At 40.8% G+C, this 24,086-nt stretch overlaps 1 protein-coding gene across 1 annotated transcript; it reads left to right on the plus strand.

The window, feature by feature from the left end:
- The first annotated feature begins 1,464 nt into the window (after positions 1 to 1,464).
- On the plus strand, positions 1,465 to 23,545 carry LOC126195390 (inositol oxygenase-like). The gene is made up of 6 exons (XM_049933981.1): positions 1,465 to 1,604; positions 6,030 to 6,201; positions 10,461 to 10,669; positions 16,180 to 16,316; positions 19,648 to 19,878; positions 23,210 to 23,545. Exons 1-6 carry the CDS (start codon positions 1,584 to 1,586, stop codon positions 23,316 to 23,318), a joined length of 879 nt encoding a protein of 292 aa, XP_049789938.1. The 5' UTR covers positions 1,465 to 1,583; the 3' UTR covers positions 23,319 to 23,545.
- The last annotated feature ends 541 nt before the right edge of the window (positions 23,546 to 24,086 follow it).

Here is a 24,086-nt window from a genome sequence, read left to right on the forward strand (position 1 = left end):
CTATTTCGCAACTCTCCTGGTGGTAACTACCGACAGGTACTTTATGTAGCATTGTCGCTGCGCAACTTCTTTGTTGCTGTCGCGAAAGGTGCATAAATAGAACTGTCGTTAGTAAACATCCATGTGAGGTCTGCTTCATAATACCGTCATGATCTTTTCGCGTAAGGCCGGCCGTGGTGGCCAAGCGGTTAAAGGCGCTACAGTCTAGAACCGTGCGGCCGCTACGGTCGCAGGTTCGAATCCTGCCTCGGGCATGGATGTGTGTGATGTCCTTAGGTTAGTTAGGTTTAATTAGTTCTAAGTTCTAGGCGACTCATGACCGCAGAAGTTAAGTCGCATAGTGCTCAGAGCCATTTGAACCATTTTTCGCGTAATATACAAAGACGAAAAAATATTCTGGTTGACTGTTGCAGGAACGTACGCTCTCGGGATTTTAACAGTAAACCATAGCATGATGAAGTAGGCCTCTGTTGTAGCATCTGCCATTGCAGATGTCTGAGCATCTTGGTGAGGCGTCCGCGCTTATTAAGGGAATTTATAACGAAATGCGCTCCTCTTCTTTCGATTTTCTCTATTTTCTCAGTAATTCAGTCTGGTTCAGATCCCAGATTGACGGGAAATATTATAATCTTGCTGGCACGAGGTTTTGTGTAAGCTGTTCCTTCGTTGGTGAACTAAGAATCCTGAGGATTCTTCCCGTGAATCTCAGGGTGGCATCCGCCTTAGCTGCGATTACATTTACGTGGTCGTTATGACTGACTGATGTGAGTGCATTTCAAGCACGACATACGCTTTCTCGGCTCGTGTCGCCATTTTGTCTCACTGCGCTCTCGAGCGCTCTGGCGGCAGAAACCTGAAGTGCGGCATCAGCCGAACAAAACTTTATGAGTTTTTCTACGTATCTGTAGTGTGTCGTGACCATATGTCAATGAATGGAGCTACAGCGAATTTATGAAATCGCTTCAATCATTTGTAATAGCCCTGTACTTCCTGGAAGTCCAGGAATACGGCATTCACTGGGTGCCGATATCCACTGCATTACCGTGGATAGACAGAGTGCACTCCTCCTGCGTCCTAAGGCAAGAGTATGTTCTTTCACATACTCAATGTAGTATCGTACTGGTGTCCCACTAGTGGCCTCTTCTCCGTTGAGGGGTGTCAGCTGCTTTTCTCTCCCGTTGTCATTTATTTCGATATGCGCCGTTTTGATGTTCGTGTGACGATTTCAAGGAGGAATAGCTGTACGGTGTTCCACAGTGAAACAGTTAAAGAAGAAAGAGTTTAGTATTTCGACTTTTTCTCTGCCTGCAGAACACTTTTACTCGATCTGCAGCGTCATGATCAAAAATAGGCAGTACTTTTCCACAGAGAACTGCGACGTCGAACAGAGGAGTAGCGTATTACGCAAGTTGGCATCTCGCGTGATATTCGCCATCGACGGGCGTCGTGACCTTGGCGAACGACGCCGATAACCTCTGCAAATAAATACAGGGGAAGCAACGACGCCTGCCAACACCAGCGTCGCTGCTCGGAAACAGTTGGCTGCTCACTTACGGTCGCCTCCCGCTTTACTTGTCAGCGTCATGGCCACTGCTAAGCTTCTGGTGAGTAAACAGCACTTCTCATTCCTCATAAATGGACTCTTATTGGATGGAAAATGGCATTCGAATTCCCGTTCGCTTACCGAGAACTATTTTTTTTCGTCGTTTCCTAAATAATTTAGATGCGTGACAGGATAGATTGTCTGAAAATGGTTTGATTAATTTCCTGCTCAGAACCCATATAGCTTTAACTGGTGCTCCGAAACTAGTGATTTTGCTGTGAGTGGGACTTAAAATATCTACAAATTTATTTCATCCTGTTTTAGTAGTTAGTTACAACTGCAGATATACAGACATTCATAATTCATAATTCGTCAACTCAGATGGTGACAGATACTGTTTACATATTTTTTTTCCCACCGGATCTATAGCACTCAGTTACAGTGTTAATTGCTTTTTTATTTTAGAAAATTCTGTGATAAATTGTACTGAAGAATCTAGTGTAGTTTATGGAACCAGACAGCAAGGCTTTTAGGGATTCTCTGTCACACTTCGATCAAGGAGAGTGTAATGGTATATTATTACTATTCTGAAATACGAAATTTCATCTTTATGATGATTGAGCCGCCTAACCCTTTTGCCTGAGGTCGCTTGAGCTGCAATCAGGAAAGTCATTTTGTGGTAGCTACGGGCCTGGAAACTGTGGAAACTGAAGCAATTAATTCCCTCCAGAGTTAGGAATCAAGTGCTGATGTTTGCACCAGTGGCAAAGCTGCTAAAGATGTTTGAATGAAAATTCCTTTAATTTAAGTGCAATTGAGTAATGGCAGGCATGATCAGTGTATGGAGCAAGATAAGATCGTGGAATTCAGCACCAATCGCATTCCTCGACAGTAAAGTAACAGCAACATCATAAAGCTCTCATAAGTAACACATTAACTGTCTGCTACAAGAACTGACCATGACACAAGAAGGCAAATGAACACTATAAGTGAAGCTACTTAATGCTGCAACACAGAAGACTACAAAGACACTCACCTTTCCAATAACTACAGCAAACTTGACTTTCGTGTGATACACGTTATTCAGCAACAGATTGAAATACTAGTAGAACGCAAAAATTACAAATCGTGTATAGTTTATGAATATGTTTATATTGCCAACGGTAAACAAATTTACTGCGGTAAACAAATTTACTGGCTCCATAATCATTAAATATCTTTTGCAGCAATAATTTAAGTTATTAAAAACATGGCGATACATATTAAAACTTGCTTTAGTATACTTTATACTTATATTAAACTAATGAGGTTACCGTTGAAAAAAGACGTTTCCAGAGATCTTGAAGTCAATACTGTCAACAAATTAAAACAGAAAAATGTCTGTGATAAAAATAATATTTCAAAGATAAAAAACCCTTTATCCTATTTAATGGGGCTAATGATTACGGGGTCTGCGAAGTACATGAAGTTTAACATGTAAAGTAACTTAGATAGAACCATTATATTAAATTCTGCACATCGATGACTACAACTCCAAACATAAAAGGGCCAAATAATGACGAGTAATTAAATAGATGTTATTTTCGCCACAATAAATTCAAAACTAAAACACACATTCCAAAGTATATTAGATGGCAAAACGCAGAAAACTTTGCTTTTCGTGTCACCGCAGCTATTGAAGAGAAAGAAAATTTAATCTATTCTCCCAATTTTAATTTTCTAATGTTTTAATGATATTATCAGGTTACTTAAATTTCACAAATAAAGCTTTCTTTGGGTTGAAGGACGCAATAAAATTCTGCTTTTTCCTAGAAAATCTTGTAGATAGCTCTTTAGGCTTAGACACGTTTAACTCCAGATAACCAATACACATAGTTTACAAGAAAATATGTTGGTAATAATCTGTCACAGTAAAAATAAGTAATAATTAGATGTTTAACATCTTTAAAGTGCACTTAATCAAATAAAGAGATGATTAACTTTATGATAAACGTCAGTAATACAGAAAGTGCAGGAGCTATAGACGCTTGACAAAACTAAAAGCAAGGTTTAATTCTTGTATTTACTCATCTGCAAATTGACAGCTTGCCTTCATGTGAAGGATGAATGTTAATTATATGTAAACTGGTTGGTCCCATATTTTTAAGATACGCCGTCCAAAAGACCCTATGAAAAAAGTAACAAATTACCTCGTATCATTTCTTCGTATATAACATGAAAAGGGATATTATTGACAGTCGTATGGCGTGGTTATATTTAATGGTTTTAGTGAATCCGAAAGGATTTTTATGCAGTGTCCTTGTATGTTTAAGCTGAGATACTGCATTTCTCTTAAAGTCTCTCATTACTTAAAATATTACATTTAATGTTAGAATGTGTTAGCAAATATTAGACATACTTGAAATTGGATGCAGCAGAGTTGCAGTACATTTGAGTATTTGTTCAGTTAGTTGTAGTAATCTGGATATTCGTTGGTAATGCCTCTACAAAATCCATCATTTTTCTTCCAGACCACAGGTATGTATTAGACCCAACTTCGTAGCACACTTTGATACTATTCGAAAGAAGCTACCTAAATTCTAGCCTCAGGTTACGCAATCCTCCTTCAATTTGCATACTGGGGTCAGTAACACAGAAAACAAAGTATAGTATTGTAATGTACATGACAAGCCACTGCGAACTGCGTTTCTCTGGCTATAAGCAAGATAAGCTATTATGAATTTTTTTTTAATTTAACGGATTTTTCATTATTTTTCTCATCCGTACATGAACACTGTTGGGTGAAAAATCTACGCTGAGTAAACGGGAGGGATGCTATCTCAGCATTAGAATACAAACGATGAACATCCATCAAAACGAAGTATAGATTGTTGTTGTTGTGGTCGTGATCTTCAGTCCGAAGGCTTGTCTGATGCAGCTCTCCATGCTGCGGTATCCTGTGCAAACTTCTTCATCTCCGAATAACATTTGAAATCTACATCCTTCTGAATCTGCTTACTGTATGCGTCTCTTGGTCTCCCTTTATGATTTTTACCCCCCGTAGTTCCCTCAGAGACTAAATTGGTGGTACATTGATATCACAGAATGTGTCCTATCCACCGATCCCTTTTTTGTTCAAATTGTACCACAAACTTCGTATCTCTCCAGTTTCTCGTTAATTACTCGATCTACACCTCCAATTTTCTGCATTCTTCCTTAACACCACATTTCAAAAGCTTGTATTCTCTACTCGTCTAAACTGTTCATGTTTCACTACCATACACAGTTATACTCCATTCAGATACCTACAGAAAAGACTTCCTATCACTTATTAGATGTTTACTAATTTCTCTTCTTTAGAAATGCTTTTCTTACCGTTGCCAGCCTACATTTTATATTGTCTCTATTTTGGTCATCTTCAGTTGTTTTACTGCTCCTATAACAAAGCTAATGTACTAACATTGGTCCCACTACATTTTGCCTGTCTGATCCAGGAACAGGTTATGAATATTTTGAATGAAGAAAGTTTCGGTTGCAAAATTGTTGTTACTAACACGAGTAACAATTACATGCTTCGCTCTTGTAAGACATCATCAGATTAAATACGATCAGCTAACGAAGTCCCCCCAGCACAACAACAGTTCTGTTCTTGTGCTTTGTGTCGGCCGTGGTGACCGAGAGGTTCTAGGCGCTACAGTCTGGAACTGCGCGACCGCTACGGTCGCAGGTTCGAATCCTGCCTCGGGCATGGATGTGTGTGATGTCCTTAGGTTAGTTAGGTTTAAGTAGTTCTAGGGGACTGATGACCTTAGAAGTTAAGTCCAGTGGTGCTCAGAACCAGCCTTTTGCTCTGTACACCATGCTGAGCCTGCTTTAGTACAAATAGGGTCCTTCTTGTATCTGGTAACGAACGGACGTTATATCCAGACCCTGCTTATGTTTAATGCCCATGAGTGCCAATTGACATTTATCCTACTTCATTTTCACATAATCTGATGATGCCTCACAAAGGCGAAACGCGTAAAAACAACTTTTCAACCGAGACTGTTTTCTTCGACATCAATCTATTACTTTAAGTGTCTCATTTTCTAACCTAATTGCCTCAGTATCCCGCATTTAATTCGACTGAATTCCATTATCCTCGTTTTGCTTTTGTTGATGTTCATCTTATATCCTCCTTTCAAGACAATGTCCTTTATGTTCAGTGGTTCTTTTAAGAACTCTTTTTACCTCTGGCAGGATTAAGTTTAGGTACGAAATAATTATTACTACTGCCACATGTATGACAAATACTACGTAGCCAATATTTGAACGAAGGCCGTAAAGATTGTAAGGGTATTCATACAGACTTAATGATACGTCTATCTCAGAGGAATTTCATTTTTTGTACGCGAGTTGTGTTTTGTATTCACTGGGTAGGAGAATCACGTTCTCCCCAAAAGGGGAAATGCCATCAGGTGAGTTGGAAGATAAGGCCACGCTAACCCTGGTTTGTTTTTGTTCACAGTCGCAGCCTCTGATCGACCCCTCTGAGGTACTCAGGCCGGAGCCCCTGCACGCGGGAAAGCCGGTCTCGCAGTTCCGCGACTACACCATCGACGAGAGTGACCCCATCAAGGAACGCGTGCGCAGACTCTACCACGCCATGCACAAGCACCAGACCGTGGATTTCGTCAAAAGTGAGTATCTGGCGTATCTCGCCTCAGGTATCTAATATTGGACAGTCTGGAACCGCGCGACCGCTACGGTCGCAGGCTCGAATCCTGCCTCGGGCATGGATGTGTGCACTGTCCTTAGGTTAGTTAGGTTTGAGTAGTTCTAAGTTCTAGGGGACTGATGACCTCCGCAGTTAAGTCCAATAGTGCTCAGAGGCATTTGAACCATTTGAACCTAATATTGCGTTATGTAGAGGACACTGGGGTGAGACTGCTATTCACTGAAATACTTCCCTACCACCCTTATGTCAACATATAATGCGTCTAATCGAAAGCGACAGATTGTAATCAGCTTGAATACTAATCATCTTTGAACTGAAAAATTGTAACAGTGAAGAAGGGGAAGATATTCTCTTTAACGAGTGCACACATTTTAGACTCCCTTGGTTAAAAAAAGTAAGGCAGTCATGGCTTTAAATTCTAATTATTGTTTGCTCGATTTCCTGTTGAACGATTTTGACGAAGTATCGTAGTTTATTCGTCGGCGTTGCTGCAAGCTCTTTCAGAAGCTACATAAAAATGATTATTGTCATCTTCGTAGACCGCCTAGAGTCTGCGCATGCTCTGATACGGTGCTTCCCTGGGTTAAAGATCTAGAAGTGAAAAAAATTCCTAAAAGTATTGTGATCGTTTTTGAAGATTCAAACCATTCATCTACATTTAAAAACCGACATACTGCCAACTGAAAGAATTCGACCTTTGGAATGTTTGTGTAGTAATTTATTGTGTCAGCGATCACTTAGGTACATATGAATCATACACATTACGGGTTTCGGTAAATATTGACATCTTGAGATGCGCTAAATCCACAAAAGTTTCGTACAAACAAACAAATATAGTTAGTCACTTTGAATGTCATAAAGTCGTTTAACATCTGAATAAGTGTATCGTCATATGATAAAATACTGCCGGCCGGGGTGGCCGAGCGGTTCTAGGCTCTTCAGTCTGGAACCGCGAGACCGCTACGGTCGCAGCTTCGAATCCTGCCTCGGGCATGGATGTGTGTGATGTCCTTAGGTTGGTTGGGTTTAAGTAAATCTAAGTTCTAGGGGACTGATGACCTCAGATGTTAAGCGCCATAGTGCTCAGAGCCATTTTTTGAGTCATAAAAGACTGAAATTACAATAAACTTTCGCGTTGTTACATGTGGATATTGAAGAGGGGAGTGGGGGGGGGGGGGGTGATGTATGAGAGGGGAAATCTATTCGAAGTGGGACTATAAGAGCGTAATCTGTAACACCTTATAATTTCTGTTGTTCAAATGGTTCTGTGCACTACGGGACTTAACGTCTGAGGTCATCAGTCCCCTAGAACTTAGAACTACTTAAACGTAACCAACCTAAGGACGTCACACACATCCATGCCCGAGGCAGGATTCGAACCTCCGACCGTAGCAGTCATGCGGTTCCAGACTGTAGCGCCTAGAACCGCTCGGCCACTCTGACCGGCTATAATCTCTATGTAAAACACGTAAATGCCTAGGACACAAATTGAAGTGGAAAGAAAATTTTCTAAAAAAAATTAAAGGTAAATGCAAACGCAAATAATCGTCATATCTTAAAGTCATACTAAAATCACAACCCTTGCACCCTAATTTAACATTCAAGACCAAGTTTGTAAAATATGTACTCATAAAAACACTCTCATGTGTCTAACTGGATAATTAACAGAACCATGATGAAGTACATTTCATAAATTCATGTATCATGAATCAGGAAAATAAGCAGGGGAAGTTTATAATTACAAAAAATTACAAACGTTATGTGTATGGAAAAAAGAGAGAGAGGGAAAGTGCAAACAAATGTCACTGAAAGCAGTTGAAACGAAATTATAATAAATACGACAGTAATCATTAATCATCGGCGAGTTGTAAGAACAGGTAAAGATACATCTCTGCCCACACCAATGGGTTTACCTTGCCCTAGGCAGTAAAAGACCGGCAGCAGACTCGTTAGCGTTCGATCGTAGTTCACTAAATAACTGGTCGGTTGCGAAACTTTTGAGTCTGATAGGATTCGTCTGTGGATGATAGGAAAGTTTCCTGATATAGTACTTCGTCCCGAAGTTTAACACTGCTCTTCTGTTCTCTGTTACTATAGAACAGTACTGTTCGAGACAGTATGAGCCGACACTCAAATAGTGCATAAAACTTCTAATAACAAACATTTTTCTTACAGTTTTTGACTTAATTATATTTTGTATATCAGTGAATTTAATAATATAATTATTACTACAACACTACTAGTTATTAGTAATTTTATTGACAAACTGTCAATGCCATGCACATGCGGAAAAGTTTATGTCGGAATGACTGGACGATCCATCAACACCAGGATCAAAGAGCATAAGCGACATTGCAGGTTGGGGCAGGTGGAGAAATCGGCCGTGGCAGAGCATGCACTGAATGAGACCGACCACGTAATAGAATTCGCCGATACGGAAGTTCTGGCTGTAGAGAAGCATTATCACACGCGCTTGTTCAGAGAAGCTGTAGAAATACAAAAACACGCGAACAGTTTGAACAAGAAAGAGGAAAGCCTTAAGGTCAACGGATCCTGGCTTCCCGTACTGCAGCGAACGACCGTCGCAGGTAGCAAGAGGAGAACCGCACCGGAAATGACCGCGGGGAAGCCCTCGGACGTTGGCGCGCCAGGTACATATAGTCTGCGTCCGCGAGCTCGGCTCCAGTTCACCACCGGCAATGGAGGGTGAAGCTTTGACAATGCCAGCCACTCGTGCTGGCGAAACGTCAGAAAAATCATTAGATGAACGTCGGCCGAAGAACCCGAGACAGAAGCCAATTGGCAGTCTGTCAACAAGTGGCCACGAAGGCCTTGACAATTTTGTAATTTTATTATTATCCTAAATTATTATTACATCCACAACATTGTAAGAAATTTTCTTATTTTAATATATATGTATGTTAAAACGTTGGAACATCTTCCTTCTCTCTCTCTCTCTCTCTCTCTCTCTCTCTCCCTCTCTTCTCTTTTTTTTTTTTTTTTTACTTCAGTGACTGCAGTTCGAACAAAATGCTGTGGAAAAGTTGAACGATCAGCTGTTGGTTTTTCACTTTTTGACCTGATAGCTGATCAAATGTGTTTTCAGCCCCTTTCGTTGAATTGTGATAAAAACCCGCTTTTGTGTTTTTATCAGGCCTCTCACTGATTTCGTTATCTTGGTGGAGTGTGCTGATTAATGGAACATTTCTGTTTCCCGTAGGAATAAAACTGACCTCAGTAGTGTAATTTCGGAATTAGGATACAGTTCTATGACCCTCCTTGTTGGTCGTATTTAGTGGAAGCTCTGCCTCTCCTCAGCAACTCATCATTCCCTGATTTTTTTCTGCTGGCGCTCCATTCTCCTTTCCTGTATAAATTTGGGCTTTCAGTACATATTGAATATTTGCTGTCACACGCAGTAATATTGAATGTTTGCTGTCACACGCAGTACGCGTACTTATCACTTATTTTGCCGGTTTGCTTGTGATATACTGTTTGAATAGACAGTGAGCTCTAAATGTTACTAACAGCTCGTCAACATATTTTCTCGCATTTTGTAGGATTTGGGAACAACTTCTACTCACTTCTCGCAAACACTACGAGTTGCTGCAAGGTTGTACCGAGTAACTAATGGAATACTAAAGCGGAAAGGAGGTTCTTGGTGCAGATCGACTAAAACAGTGTATTAGTCGTCAGGAAACGTTCTATGAAATCAAGGAGTCGACTATTTAGTAATGGAAAGACGTATGTGTGTGAGGTGGAGGAATGAGACTGGGAGGGGAGTGTTCAAAATTGTAGAGAGAGACGAAGTCTTGAATACAATAAGCACGTTAAAATCGATGTCGGCTGGAGTAGGTATGCAGAGAAAAAGGCAAGTTAGAGTGGAGAGCTGTATCCGCCCAGTCTTCTGAGTAAAGACCACAACAGCAATATGTGGTGGCTGCGTGGTAAGTATAATAAATGATAATCTAAGGAAACAGCTTCTTTTTGGAACACCGTGAACTATTTTTAATGCAGGCACCCTTAAAATTTTGGAATAAAACACAAGGAACTGCATTCAGTTTCGTTATCAATGAATACTGAACGCCAGTTCTAGTTTTGTGGGGATGAAAATGCTTTTGGTCACAAGCACCTCACTCGGATATGACAAGAGAAATGGAAGTGCTCAAGTTCTGCATTGGCTGGTGAAGACGACTGACCTTACCACGTTCTGGTGTGCAGGTCGGCACGAGAAGTGGCGCAAGTTCGACAAGTTCCGCGCCCCCATTCTGGAGGCCCTCGACACGCTGAACAAGCTGGTGGACGAGAGTGACCCTGACGTCGACGTGCCCAACATCGTGCACGCCTACCAGACGGCCGAGCGCATCCGTGAAGACTACCCGGACTGCGAGTGGCTGCAGCTCACCGGACTCATACACGACTTGGGCAAGGTGCGTCTACTATCCCTTTGACTTGTGTTTTGTTTGAAATAACATGAGACTTGCGCTGCCTTAAGGTGTTATTTAACTGTCAGTGGTTGTGTCACTAGTTGCCACGTGGCTTTGACCACGCCCACGCGTTCTTTTAGCCTTCTAGCGTACCAACCCTAAGGCTGATCGATCGTTGGAACAGTTTTCTCCCACTAGTTGGTCGGATACGACCACACGCGACCGACTAATTCCATGGCGTTTAGCGGCATTGAAACGCGTCCACTGCATACGACCAAGCGACCCGCTGACGGACGGATCACAGCAAAATGCGACTGGTCGGACGTAGTTGGACATACATGTGTATTTTGTACTTAATTATCACCTGTGGATGTAAATAAATAGATCTTGTGAATGAGAATACGCCACTACACCGACGAAAATGAAACGTTCCCTATGCCAACTGCGGCCGTCTATCTGTCAAATTTCGCACACAACAATACAAATTCTTAATCGAAACTTTTTATCTAGTCCTTATTTATTGTGTGTAAATACTATAACGTGCTCTCCACTGTTACATATTTTTTTATTTTTTGTAAACTATGATGTAATATAACTCAGGAATGTTGTCACAATTTTAACACTATACAGTTTTTCCCTTTAGAGATCATTAAATGAGTGTAGAATTTGCTTCAATTTTAAAGCCAAACGTTCCTTAAGTTGTATAGTTCGCCTGAAATTGGACCATTTTGCAATTCCCTGCTAAGTAGCTCTAAGGATATACTGAAACGTTTCAAGATTCATCCTATAGTAACTGAAAAATTTTTCAGTGTCTCTTTTCAGTTCTTCATGTAAGTTATTAAATTTTCCTGATCTGCTTCATCGACTTAGTACTGAACTGACCCTGAATTCCCTTCGCTTTAGTTTGGTTCTTTTGCTCGTGACGAAAGTGCAAATCGCCATCCCTTGTTCTCAATAAAGCAGTTAAGTTGCCTATCGACCGACAGACTGCCAGCCGAGTGTCAGGTGCTGCTTGGCTGCAGTGGACGAGTTTCATCGGTCGGCCAAGTCGTAAGACGATACGGACTACCTGTTTGTCAGACGTCTAATGCCTAGTCTGCAAGTGACGCTCTTCTACACTGTTGTCGCTTGTCAATTGGCTTCTTCATTACATCACACTGGTGCATCCTACATCATCTGTGAGTTGCCTTGTAATACGGATTATCCCTGAGATTCTTTTCTTCTTCAGTTATTCCAGTTATGACCTGACGAATCTACAATCATCCAGTCGTAAGTGTTGGTACTTGCTCTGGGAGGTAGGTGATAGGAACCACAACATATGAAGCATTAGTTCACTTTATTACAAGAATCATAAAAAGATTTACTTAACTTTATACAATCCATTTCCATAGGAATGTGTCGAATATTGATGATAATAATGCTGTGCCTAGGCGAGGAGCATCACCCGCAGGGAGCCTGCAAGTGTTTTTGTTTGACATCACTTCGGCGACCTGGGTGTCGAAGGGGATGAGATAATGATGACGACAAACACAACATCGAGTCCCCGAGGGGGAGAATCTGGGAATCGAACCCGGGCCCCTCGCATGGCATTTTGCCAAACTGACTATTCAGTTATGGAGGCGGACGTAGTATGTCACATATTTGCGGTTGTCTTTGACAGTAAAACATCACTTAATACATACAATTACAAACGCTTCTCTCCAAGTTTAACATTTACAAAAGAATAGGTCCATTTCATTCTTGAATGTCGCCAGTGTCCTAACAAGACGATGCTGACTACTTCACCAGACGTCATGAACTGGGCCAGAGTGCTTCTATGCTCAGCTCTACATCGACCTTCGAGCAATGGCACTGCGGTGCTGAGACGAAGAGGATGCGTCTTGAGGAGTGCCTTCCATTCATCACTGCGAATTGCGGCATCACTAATGTCTGTGGTGTCAATACGTGTTGCCGACTCTGCTGTGACACTATGATCTTTGGACGATCTCGCAATCCTAATCCCCTACTACGGTTTTCATAAACGATTCATGCGTAATATGTGTCTTCTAGCTATTTAAAGCATTTGTTCACGACGAATCGTTGCAGGACGCCTTAACTCTTTACTCACCGTTCTCCCGCGACACCATATTTCAAATGCTTATGATCATAGAGTTTCATGAATACTTTTTAGGGCCTTAAGATCAATTTTTTTGATGATACAAATTCTTTATTTTTAGGAAACTACAGTTCGGACTGCAAAATACTACTATACTACTATGTCGATCTTTCAGCTTCTTTATTTGTATGTTATACTTTCGAAATAGGAAAAAAGTAGTCTACATGTCGAAAAAAGTTATGACCAAGTTCAAAATTTAGTCCACGTCCCGTCTTGCACATACCATTAACTTAGTTTTCTTTTTGTTTACGTACGAGGGCCATTCAGTAAGTAATGCAGATTTTTTTTTTTTTTTGAAAGCAGGTTGGTTTTACTCGGGTTTCCAAAACACCATACAATTTCTCACTCTTTTGGCTACCACCCAGTACAGCCTTACATCACCTTACTGGGAGGGCCCGTATGCTTGCATAGTACCACTCTACAGGTCGATTTCGGAGCCAACGTCTTGCTGCATCATTAACCTCACCATTATCCATGAACTGCTTTCTCCGGAGTGCATCCTTCATTGTGACAAACAGATGGCAATGGGAAAGTGCGAGATCTTTGCTGTAAGGTAGACGAGAACGAACAGTCGTTTATTCAGTTTTCTGAGGCTAGCAAAATGCACTTCAGATTTGATCGTTGCACGATGCGGGAAGACATCAAACACAATATGCTCTTCAGAATACCAGAAAGCTGTCGCCATGACTTAACCGGCTGTGAGTGCGGTTTTGAACTTTTTTTGGAGGAGAGGTTGTGTGGAGTCATTCCATGGATTGTCGTTTTGTTTCCTGTTCGATGCGATGAACCCCTGTTTCATCGCCTGTGACGAAGTTCGACAAAAAATTTTCACGATCAGCCACGGAAGGTGCGAACAGTTTTGCACAAATGGTCCTCCGTTGCTCTTTATGCTCTTCTGTTAGGCGGCGAGAAACCCATGGGGCACATACCTTTGAGTACCCCATCTGGTGCACGGGTGTGTCAGCACTACCAACATACGTCCAGTTGAGCAGCGAGATGTTTGCTGTGGTTCGGTGACCACCTCGAATGAGAGCGTGCGACCTTGTTGCGATGACGACAGGTGCCTCGCCAAACGACTCGCTGCCACTGCCACTGTTCACTGCCAGGTCTCCGTAGACATTCTTCTTCTTTACAGGCGCCATTTTGAAGGCTACTTATAGCGGTGCCACATATCGCAACTTCATGATACTACAGGGGCTGAAGCGGAAATACTCCACCATGCCCCGAAACGAATTTAGCAATTTTACAACCGGAAGTGGCCGAGAATAAAATTATTGCATTTCTTAATGAACGCGCACATACATATTATAATCAGCAACCGGCTCCCGTTCAATTTCATTAAATACCCGACCCGATCCCTGCTCGACGATACGTTAAACCCTAATTTTCGTTCGTTCGTTCCTTCCTTCAATTCGTGCTGACGCTCGGCTGTTACAGTCACGCTCTCAGTGAAATGTATGATGCTAATTTCCTGACAAGTAGCTAGATAAGGTTGTATTTTGTCAAACTGGATCTTCAGTCTATAAATCCGTTATCAGGAGTGACAATGAACAAAACCCTTCATGATTTTGGATTGTTTTACCATTCCACTAGTGCTATTACAGTGTACATAATGAATTACATCTGCATCCCTCTACCGGATACCAAAGCGCCTAAGAGCAACATTTTCTTCTGTTACACATTAGCAATAAACCGTATGTTTTTATTCTTATCATGTAACTAAAAGCCGGCCGAAGTGGCCGTGCGGTTAAAGGCGCTGCAGCCTGGAACCGCGAGACCGCTACGGTCGCAGGTTCGAATCCTGCCTCGGGCATGGATGTTTGTGATGTCATTAGGTTAGTTAGGTTTAACTAGTTCTAAGTTCTAGGGGACTAATGACCTTAGCAGTTGAGTCCCATAGTGCTCAGAACCATTTGAACCATTTGATTAAAAACATTTAATTCAGTTATAATAAGGGGGTACACACGTTGGAAGACTGCGGTCAGCGATTCATAAAAGTTGTGCTGCATAAAACTTCTATTAAAAAAAATCGATGTAGTATTATAGAAGATGAGATTCACACATTTTCCAACACGGGCTGTGGTAGGTTTCATTACCGTATCACTGAATGTGATCTACGAGTTGATGGTAGTTAACAGCGAAAGGAGAGAGAAAAGGAGAAGGAAAAAACAGGAGTAAACGGAAACGCTTAGAAAAATATGAATATAAATTCCTTGGCGCTTCCAGGGGTTAATAAAGGTATCTAGATTCACACATGACGACCACTCGTCCACACTAGATGCGATATTTTAATTTCTGGCATGGTTCTGCCTTGCCATTACGTCATCGTTTACCCAAACATATGAGGCAAAGTCATGGACACTATTTTTTGAACCGTGTTACCTCTATTCTGCGTGTCTTCATTTATTAATTGGGTACTGCGTTTTTCTGGGGCGGAGATACGGTACCAGCGTCGCCCATGCCCACTTTACTGTGGAAAACCACCTAAAAACCACATTCTGGCCGGCCGTTGAAACTTAGTCTCGTATACCTTGTATTGACAGCTGATATTCTACTCCACCGTACAGCAGATCAGAATAGACAGGGAAGATTGACGAAAAACGTTTCTTGGAAAACGTATGTCCCAAAAAAAAAAAAAAAATACCCTGATTGACGCTGAAACGGAGAGACGTTGTTACGGAATGGAGACATATTCGTGAGGGCAGAGGTTTAATTCTCCGTCCAGCAACCAAGATTTAGGTTTCCTGTAACCCCTACAAATTCTTACGGTGAATACTGCGATGTTTCCTTTGGAAGGCTCAGCTTCCTCCCATATACTTCCCAGATACGAGTTTATGGTCGGTGTTTAATGATTCCTTCGTCTACGTGGCTTAAAGCATAACCTTCTTTGTGATTAATTCTGGGTAAGTAATTTGATTAAGTCTATCACCAGTCTGAGAAATAGTACATGGATCAACAAATCGCAATAATGTACTTTTTTGAGACAAGGTAGGCAGTGCTGTATAAGACTCTCTCCGTTAAACGTAGTGCTTATATTTTCCATTAAACTCTCTGGGGGCGCCACAGGTTGTTTGCTCGCAGCCTATACGTCATATTCTTTATTACATTTACTTCATATCTACTATTGATCACAGCTATGTTTAACCTTGTAGCCGACATGGAGTAACGATTATACCCTTCTCAAAAGATGCTCTGAAGTTGAATAGTGGAATACCGTATTAAAAAGTTTCATTAAAGAGAGCACGATCATTACCAGCAAATTCGGATAACGGCGCGTCAAGCCTTGCTTGATCAGAATGAAAGTAAGCGGCATTTCCGATTCGTCTTCCGAAAAAGTAGAGTGTTTCCTCCGTTTCAGTTCATGGCGTTCTACGATGAGCCTCAGTGGGCCGTTGTAGGCGATACTTTCCCAGTGGGCTGCGCCTGGGCCGACTCCATCGTCTACAGGGACACCAGCTTCGTCGACAACCCGGACGGCAAGGACCCACGATACAAGTATGCCATTCACATATCAAAACTTCCATATGTTACTGAAGGAATTATTTCTTTCGAAATGATATCTCACAACCAGCAAACATTACATTCCTTTTGATTGAGATTATCAGTTGTACGAAGCTCTGTTTACGATTCTGTCTTCAGGAACTGGGCAACAATGACAATATGAAAAAGTTATTAAAACGTGCACATTGATATAGGAATACTTCTTGCATCCGTCATATATCTGTACTTTATTCAGTATTCTACCCCAGCTGTCTTTGTTAATTAGAAACAAATACCTTGATGACAGTGGAAAAACCTGTTATGTGTAGTCACCAAGAAGGGTAACATAAAGCAGAGTGTAGTGCAACAAAATAAACCTGAGACACAAACAAGCAGTGCTGAATGTGAGCTTGTGGGTGAGGAGTAATGTGAGAATTACTGTTGGCATCAGCAGGCACCGTGAATGAATGGAGCAAGCTTATTTCCATACAAGACACACAGTGGATGCCTGTTGTTGAGGTCTTCAGTCGTAAGGGTGGATGGTGCAGCTCTCCACGCTACTCCACCTCGTGCAAGCTTCTTCATCTCAGAATTACCGAAGCTTGCACCCACTTTGATCTGCTTGCTTCATTCATCGCTAGCTCTCTTTCAACAATTTAAGCCCCCCACCCTTTCCTCGAATACTATAAGAAGATTCCTTGACGTCTCGGGTCGTGTTTGTCATCCAGTCCCTTCTTTTAATCAAGATGTGCCACAAATTTCCTTTCTCCCCACGTATATTTAATATCTCCTCATCAGGACCTCAGTCAACCTCATTTCACAAGCTTCTATTCTCTTCTTGTCTGAGCTGTTACACCTTAACGTTCTAGCTTCATATTTGAACAATAATAAAATTGAATACAAATGGTTCAAATGGCTCTAACCACTAAGGGACTTAACACCTGAGGTCATCAGTCCCCTAGACTTAGAACTACTTAAACCTGACTAATTCTAAGGACAGCACACACATCCATGCCCGAGACAGGATTCGACCGTAGCAGCCGCGTGGTTCCGGACTGAAGTGCCTATAACCGCTCGACCACAGCGGCCGGCAAATTGAATACAGAACGTTGTTTGCAAACCTTACTTTTTCCACAGCGAACTGTTTTGTGTCAGCGCTTTTCAAATCCTTAAAAGCTACAACGAAGAGATGAAGGTTAGAATTTAAACTTTGATATTAATTGCGTATCTTGTACGACGACAGCCATTACAGCTTCTTCTTGGTCTTTGCACAGTGCCTTTGAGTATGGTTTGGACAAAAGCTTGTTGCGTTCATTTTATCATCTCCACAACACTCTCACCACAACACAGAACCGACTTCCTACCAACGGCGAACAAGCCAGGAAGGATAAAAGCAATACACACATGAAAGGAAATTTTGACATTAACGAAAGCATGACTTTTCGGCTATCTTTCCTGAAGTTAATCTGTGAGTTTATTAGTTAAGATATTAGTGTCAGTCACTTCAAATAGAATTGCAAGAGATAACATATTCTTAAATAAATTTAATACATAAAAATAATAGTTACGAAAAAGTAAAAAAATTAACATTATTCCTCATAGATTACAGTTTAAACTCATGTCTTGTATATAAATACAAATAACGATTTCATTTACATTATTGAAATTATGAGGGATCCGCAAGAAATGATGTTGCGAGTTGATCCTTATTGGATCACATGGTAAATTTATGAGACGTTTCGAGTTGTTCACTAAATGGAGACTGTGTCACTAACCAGTTCCATTACAAAGGTTACACGACAGGAAAACACCTTCCGAAAAGACTTTCTTACATTAAAATTTGTATGCGATGTTAACAAATTTCTCTTCAGAAATGCTTTTCTTGCCGTTGCCACTCTACATTTTATATTCCTACATCGCCATACACAGCGCATGCTGTCATCATTTACACATTTGCGCGGATTTTTTTTTTTTTTTCAGTGCAGTAAAAAGGCCAGAGGGGATAGGGTTAAGAAATCAAACAAAATGTAATATGTCACATCTCTTCCAACTGCGACAGTGTTTAATTTCGTGGTTGTGACGTAGTGTTTCCTGTAGTATTTTTCGCTAATGCTTCATTCGATATCGGATAGGCACTCACTCGAGCAAATGTATCTGTGCTGGTGACTCATTTTTATTTGTCATCGACGGTAGAAGGAACACACACACACACACACACACACACACACACACACACACACACACAGACACACACACACACATAAATGGGGGCGCGCGCGCGCGCGCGCTCACGCACACACACTCACCTACACGCACACAAAATATATTCATCCCTTACTGATCTGGTAGCAGTCGGAGCGAGCGGATACAAAGCAGAAGCGCGCTACTTTTTGTATACGACTTTGGTCGATAAAGTCGCGAATTGACAAAAAGAATTATCTTATGCTGTTTTCTAACATCATCTAAAACTTGATGTTATTATATATTCAAGAGGAGTAACACTAACCAGAAAGCGAAAAGTGAAATGAGGAATACATTACAAAACCAAAAAGAGTGAAGCTTCAGATTTTCAGACAGCGGGGAAAGATTTTTAAAAATTATAATCTCTGTAGCTAGCCACTGGAGACCACAGTTACCTGATACCAAACTAATGAGAAAATATCCCAAAAAATGTGTTGATGAAATATAAAATATGTTCAGTTAAAATTTGGTACACTGAGATGTGCACGGAGGCTAGAGCAGAGGAACCAACCATTAGTGGATCCTCAAAGGTATAGAAACACATGAAATGTGTCCAATTGATAGGAGAGTTAGGAGAACTTTTTCGCCTTAGTGGCCCAAGGAAAGTAAGCCATAGCTTAGTTGTAGGATAAATATAGCCCAGTTTTATGTTGTCCGTGACTTCCAGTGCGTCTGCTCCCCGCTTGTATATGACTATCCCAGCGGCTTGGTGACAGTTTATAGTAGAACGGCTGTCACACCTATTAATTCGTTTCCCGGAATTATCACTATTCTTATTTATATAATATCCCGGTACACATCAAACAGACACCTCATTTTGAAGCATTTTTTTAATAAACGAGGATGTGCTAAGTGGTCTAGACTTGTTTATTTGGTAAGCTTAAGCACTGCTTAACAAGATCTCATAAACAGCGAAACATTTATTAATTACAGTGTTCATTGGAGAGTAAAATTGTCTATCTTAAATGGTGAATCGTGTTCTGCACGCTATTATCACTGAATAAAAAAAAAGAAAAGAAAACGTGGTTTTCATTTTCCCACAGAGAGCTGAACTTATTTTCTGGGCAGTATTTGCTTTCTTCTCACGTGCTGTCGTCTTTTACAGCACCAAGTACGGCATGTACAAACCGCACTGTGGGCTGGACAACGTGCTGATGTCGTGGGGCCATGACGAGTACATGTACCACGCCCTCAGGCACAATGGCTCGAAGCTGCCAGAAATAGCGCACAAAGTCATCCGCTTCCATTCTTTCTACCCGTGGCACTCGGGTGGAGACTACATGCACCTCTGCAACGAGGATGACATGGAAACTCTCAAGTGGGTTAAGGTGTTCAAGTAAGTAGCATTTATTACCGTCTAAAACTACTATTGTAATAATCCAGTCATAGCTTCATATTGATACTTCAACTGATAGTCTTTAGATTGGCTAACTTATGCTCTAAACAGTTTTTTGTATCATTGTATTCTGTAAGCATTTCTCATTACCTATATTGTAAATGGTGGTCGTATAGTCTTCCCTTGATTTATTCATGGCTACAGGTGTAATTGATTATCAAATTAAATATTTCTAGATGTGTTAAAGAAATAACAACACCTTCTTTCTTCCAATAAGGTGTCTTCAGTGTGCTATTCCAAAAGTACTTCGTCTAATATCTCTTGATTTCGAACGTTGTATAACCCCTTGAATATCCGAAGAGCTGAGAAGCATTCTGTTATATTTCAATGTGTTCCTAGGTTGATTTAACCGATGTTTTCTTTGTAGACTGTAGGGATCTAAGAGTCACATACATAAGGGCGGACATTCATGAAAGAGACACGCAGTATTTAAAAGACAATAGATGCACAATTCTGAACGAAATTTTTTACCATGCTTTACATGAAATTAACACAGTTACTGTTAAGTTCCACGGATTATATATATGTAACTTTTTTATGGAATTTAAATTTTTTTAAAAAATTGTATATGTTCTTCCCTTTAAGGCTTCTCTTCTGTTTATTTGTTTTCTGCCTTATTTTCGTTAACAGTTCTTTAACTGCCTTTTCAGCTGTAGACAGGCGCTGTAAATCTATTTTTCTCAGGATGACTTGAGTGAAATTTCCTATCTTAAAGCCAATTCTGCTAATACCTTCACCCTCCTTACTTTCTCATCGTTGAGTATAAGAACTGCACCAAAGCTGGAATTCTGACATTATCAAATGAAGATGTGGTGAAACAAGAATTGCTCTTTTGTTGTCGCTTGTGAGATACAAAATAGTCACAGATGATCTCTAACACCAAGGAGTACACATCACAGCCTTATAGATGCATCCCGCGCAAATTTGCTCGAAAGTAATCCACGGAATCGTTGTTCACCGACTAGTATTCTAGCGTTGCTACAAAAAGTGCGTTTGGCAGGAAAATAGTGCCACACATTTCATTATTTTTCAGGCACTTTGGACGTGATTTCATCATTGAAACTTGGGAACCTAATTCTCCATCAATTCTACAAATAAATAAAAAACTTGAAAATTGACGTTTTCGGACAATTTCATGAACGTCCTCCCTTAATTCGTAATAAGAACTTTTAAAATGCACTGAACCAAATGATACAGTGCGCAGTCTCTACTAATAAACTTCACGAGTTATTTAATGCTCTCATTGAGTAATCGTCAAAAGGCTATAATTCACAATGTGTGATCAGTCAAGAATAATCCAACTTGCCAGTCATAAATTGTTTTTCCGTCAATGTCGTTAGATTATCTATCGGTGCTGGGTCTATTTGTTAACTAACGAATTAGATCATTTCAATTCTACTACAAACTATAGTTCATCACAATACAGAGTGAGTGATTCGGTTTTCTTACCAAGGGAATATACGAGAACAATGCATACAACAGGACCTTGTCTGTTAAATAAATGCGATGTTCATCCCAACCTTCAACTAGATAATTTCTTTATTTATATGGCAACGCATAGGTCCTGGTTTTGTCTGCTCAATGGAAAATACTAGCAGCATAAGTGTCAATGAAATATGGCCGAAAATATCGGTATAGAGGCGAGTGGGTACGTTTTGCATGTTTTTGTATATCTTCTGATGGACTAGTAATCCGAATAAGGTATTGAAGGTTCATCTACGTCTTTCTAACAAGTCATTTGTAATGGTCCACTGCACTGTCATCGGGAAAGACGCCATTACTATTTGCTGTCAGTTCCAACGTTGTTAGATACACTCACTGTTCAAGCATAATTCCATATTGGGAAATTGTCATGCGTTTATCAAGAGTCAATATGGGTCCCATTTTCTCTATCTAAATATACTCAGCACCTTGGAATCGTCCCTAATAACTCTCACCGAGCACGAGATCCTGTGTAGTGATATGATCATTTCTTGATGGCAATACGGCCACAACCAGTCATATAATTGCGTACGGAGAGAGTGGAGTAGAAATTTGGTCTATAACCGCCTCCGTAGTCGAGGTCGCCCGATTCAAAGTCCGTCTACGAAATGAATTTGTACAAACAACATGAAGCCGGTACTGGAAAGTGAGCAGTTGACGTGAATTTCTTGATCTTCACGCTTTGCACCAATGTTCAGGAAACAATCTCGAAGATCCAGTAACGCTTCACCAAGTGAGGGTATGTGATTACGACCTCTGCATGAGATGGGTACGTTAAGCTCGATGGTCCCTTCGCACTTCAGTATGCAAGAGGCGTAGTCTAAGTGGTGGGCCGGCCGAAGTGGCCGTGCGGTTAAAGGCGCTGCAGTCTGGAACCGCAAGACCGCTACGGTCGCAGGTTCGAATCCTGCCTCGGGCATGGATGTTTGTGATGTCCTTAGGTTAGTTAGGTTTAACTAGTTCTAAGTTCTAGGGGACTAATGACCTCAGCAGTTGAGTCCCATAGTGCTCAGAGCCATTTGAACCATTTCTAAGTGGTGGCACTTGGTTTCACTCTTTCCCTACTCTCATCATCATCATAGAAAAATGGCATCGTTGGTATACTGAAAACGGAATAGCAATGAACAAATCTCTCCAACAGACAGATGCAGCAGGATAATACTATTGCCTAATGTACTGCGGAGTACACTCGAGTAGTTAACTTGTTGTTGCACTGCTGACTCCTGTCTCCTTTACACACTGTACAGTATTGCTATCTTTAGATGTCATCCTTTAGGTTTTCTGAGTTGATTCAAGTCCCAGTATTCTTATGTAAGATAGTACTAACACGACAGAAGAGCATCTGTCTGGGAAATCGTAACACCGGTCTTTAGTGTCCTTTGTTACCGATAAATTTAATTGTTTTCTCATTTAAACTGTTTCTCTAATTACCAAATCGAGAGAGTTATATTATAATTATGATGTACAAGGCTGAACAAAAATCAGTCATGAATTTTACAAGGTTTCGGTGTAATCAACGTACAGTAATCATGTATTGAACCGTACATTTAGTCAGTAATTATAAGAGCATCATTGGGAATAACTGTGACGCTGTCATATTTGTACTAAAAATTTCTATTAATTAGAAAAAAGCATTCACCGCACCCCAAAATGTGAACCTCAAATTTAAGCTGAATCTAATTCTTACCAAGTTTGAATGAACGAGCACACGTCGTCTGAATGAGCTGTTAATAAGCAGCACGTATACCTGCGAGTACAAGGACTAAGTGTTTTTTGTCGTCTGTTGCAGCAAGTACGATCTGTACACGAAGAGCGACGAGAAGCCAGATATTGAGGCACTCAAGCCGTACTACCAGGGCCTCATTGACAAGTACCTGCCTGGAAGCCTCAGCTGGTAGTGTTCCACACCTCTCACGGCTATTCGAACTGTCCGTGAAGTGTGGCCAAACGCTGTTTTTTTCTCATTGTGCGTATATGTGAGTGTCTGGAAATTTTATCATAGCACAACCTGAATGATTCACCAATGTACAGTTTCTCAATAGATTCACATTCATTATGTAAGTAATATTTTCATTAATTGTAAGTCTATATGTCTGTATTCAATAAAGTGTTAAATGTAAAATCATTTACTTTTTCTGTTGTCCATTTCTTCCCAACGGCACCTGAAATTAAGTGGATTTCTGGGTATCGTGCTGATGATGACTAGCCCTATCACGATGGGGCATCGAGGTATTGACATATTGCGACGAAGATGATATCAAACCTTGTTCATTTCATCAGTTCCCTAGCTCACTCATACTTACAACGTGCTGCAGACTCTATTAATCCCTGTGAACTAATTCTTACCAAGTTTGAATGATCGAGCATTTGTTCGGGTAGTGTTGTCATATCTGGTATTGTTGTACAATGACTTGAGAATGAACTAACTACTAACTAACTAACTAACTAACATGTTATCAGGGGGGGTATGGTGAAAATCAAATTCTGCTTTGTTTGGTTGATAACGAATTTCTGCATTTCACTAGTTAACGTTAAACTTATAGCTACCATACAGTTTCATATAAACCGAACATTGTCTTAAACTGACCAAGTTTTCAAACGATCCTCCCAACTCTTATGAATGAATGACCAGATGACGCCTGAATGAGCTGTTAATATACAGCACG

The sequence above is a fragment of the Schistocerca nitens genome, chromosome 7, assembly GCF_023898315.1.
Source record: "Schistocerca nitens isolate TAMUIC-IGC-003100 chromosome 7, iqSchNite1.1, whole genome shotgun sequence".
Taxonomy (NCBI): Eukaryota; Metazoa; Arthropoda; class Insecta; order Orthoptera; family Acrididae; genus Schistocerca; species Schistocerca nitens.

Coding starts and splice junctions, on each gene's coding strand:
- LOC126195390 (XM_049933981.1), top strand. CDS start 1,584: ATGGCCACTGCTAAGCTTCTG. Junction 10,670..16,179: donor TCATACACGACTTGGGCAAG/GTGCGTCTACTA, acceptor CCTCCGTTTCAG/TTCATGGCGTTCTACGATGA. Junction 19,879..23,209: donor AAGTGGGTTAAGGTGTTCAA/GTAAGTAGCATT, acceptor CGTCTGTTGCAG/CAAGTACGATCTGTACACGA.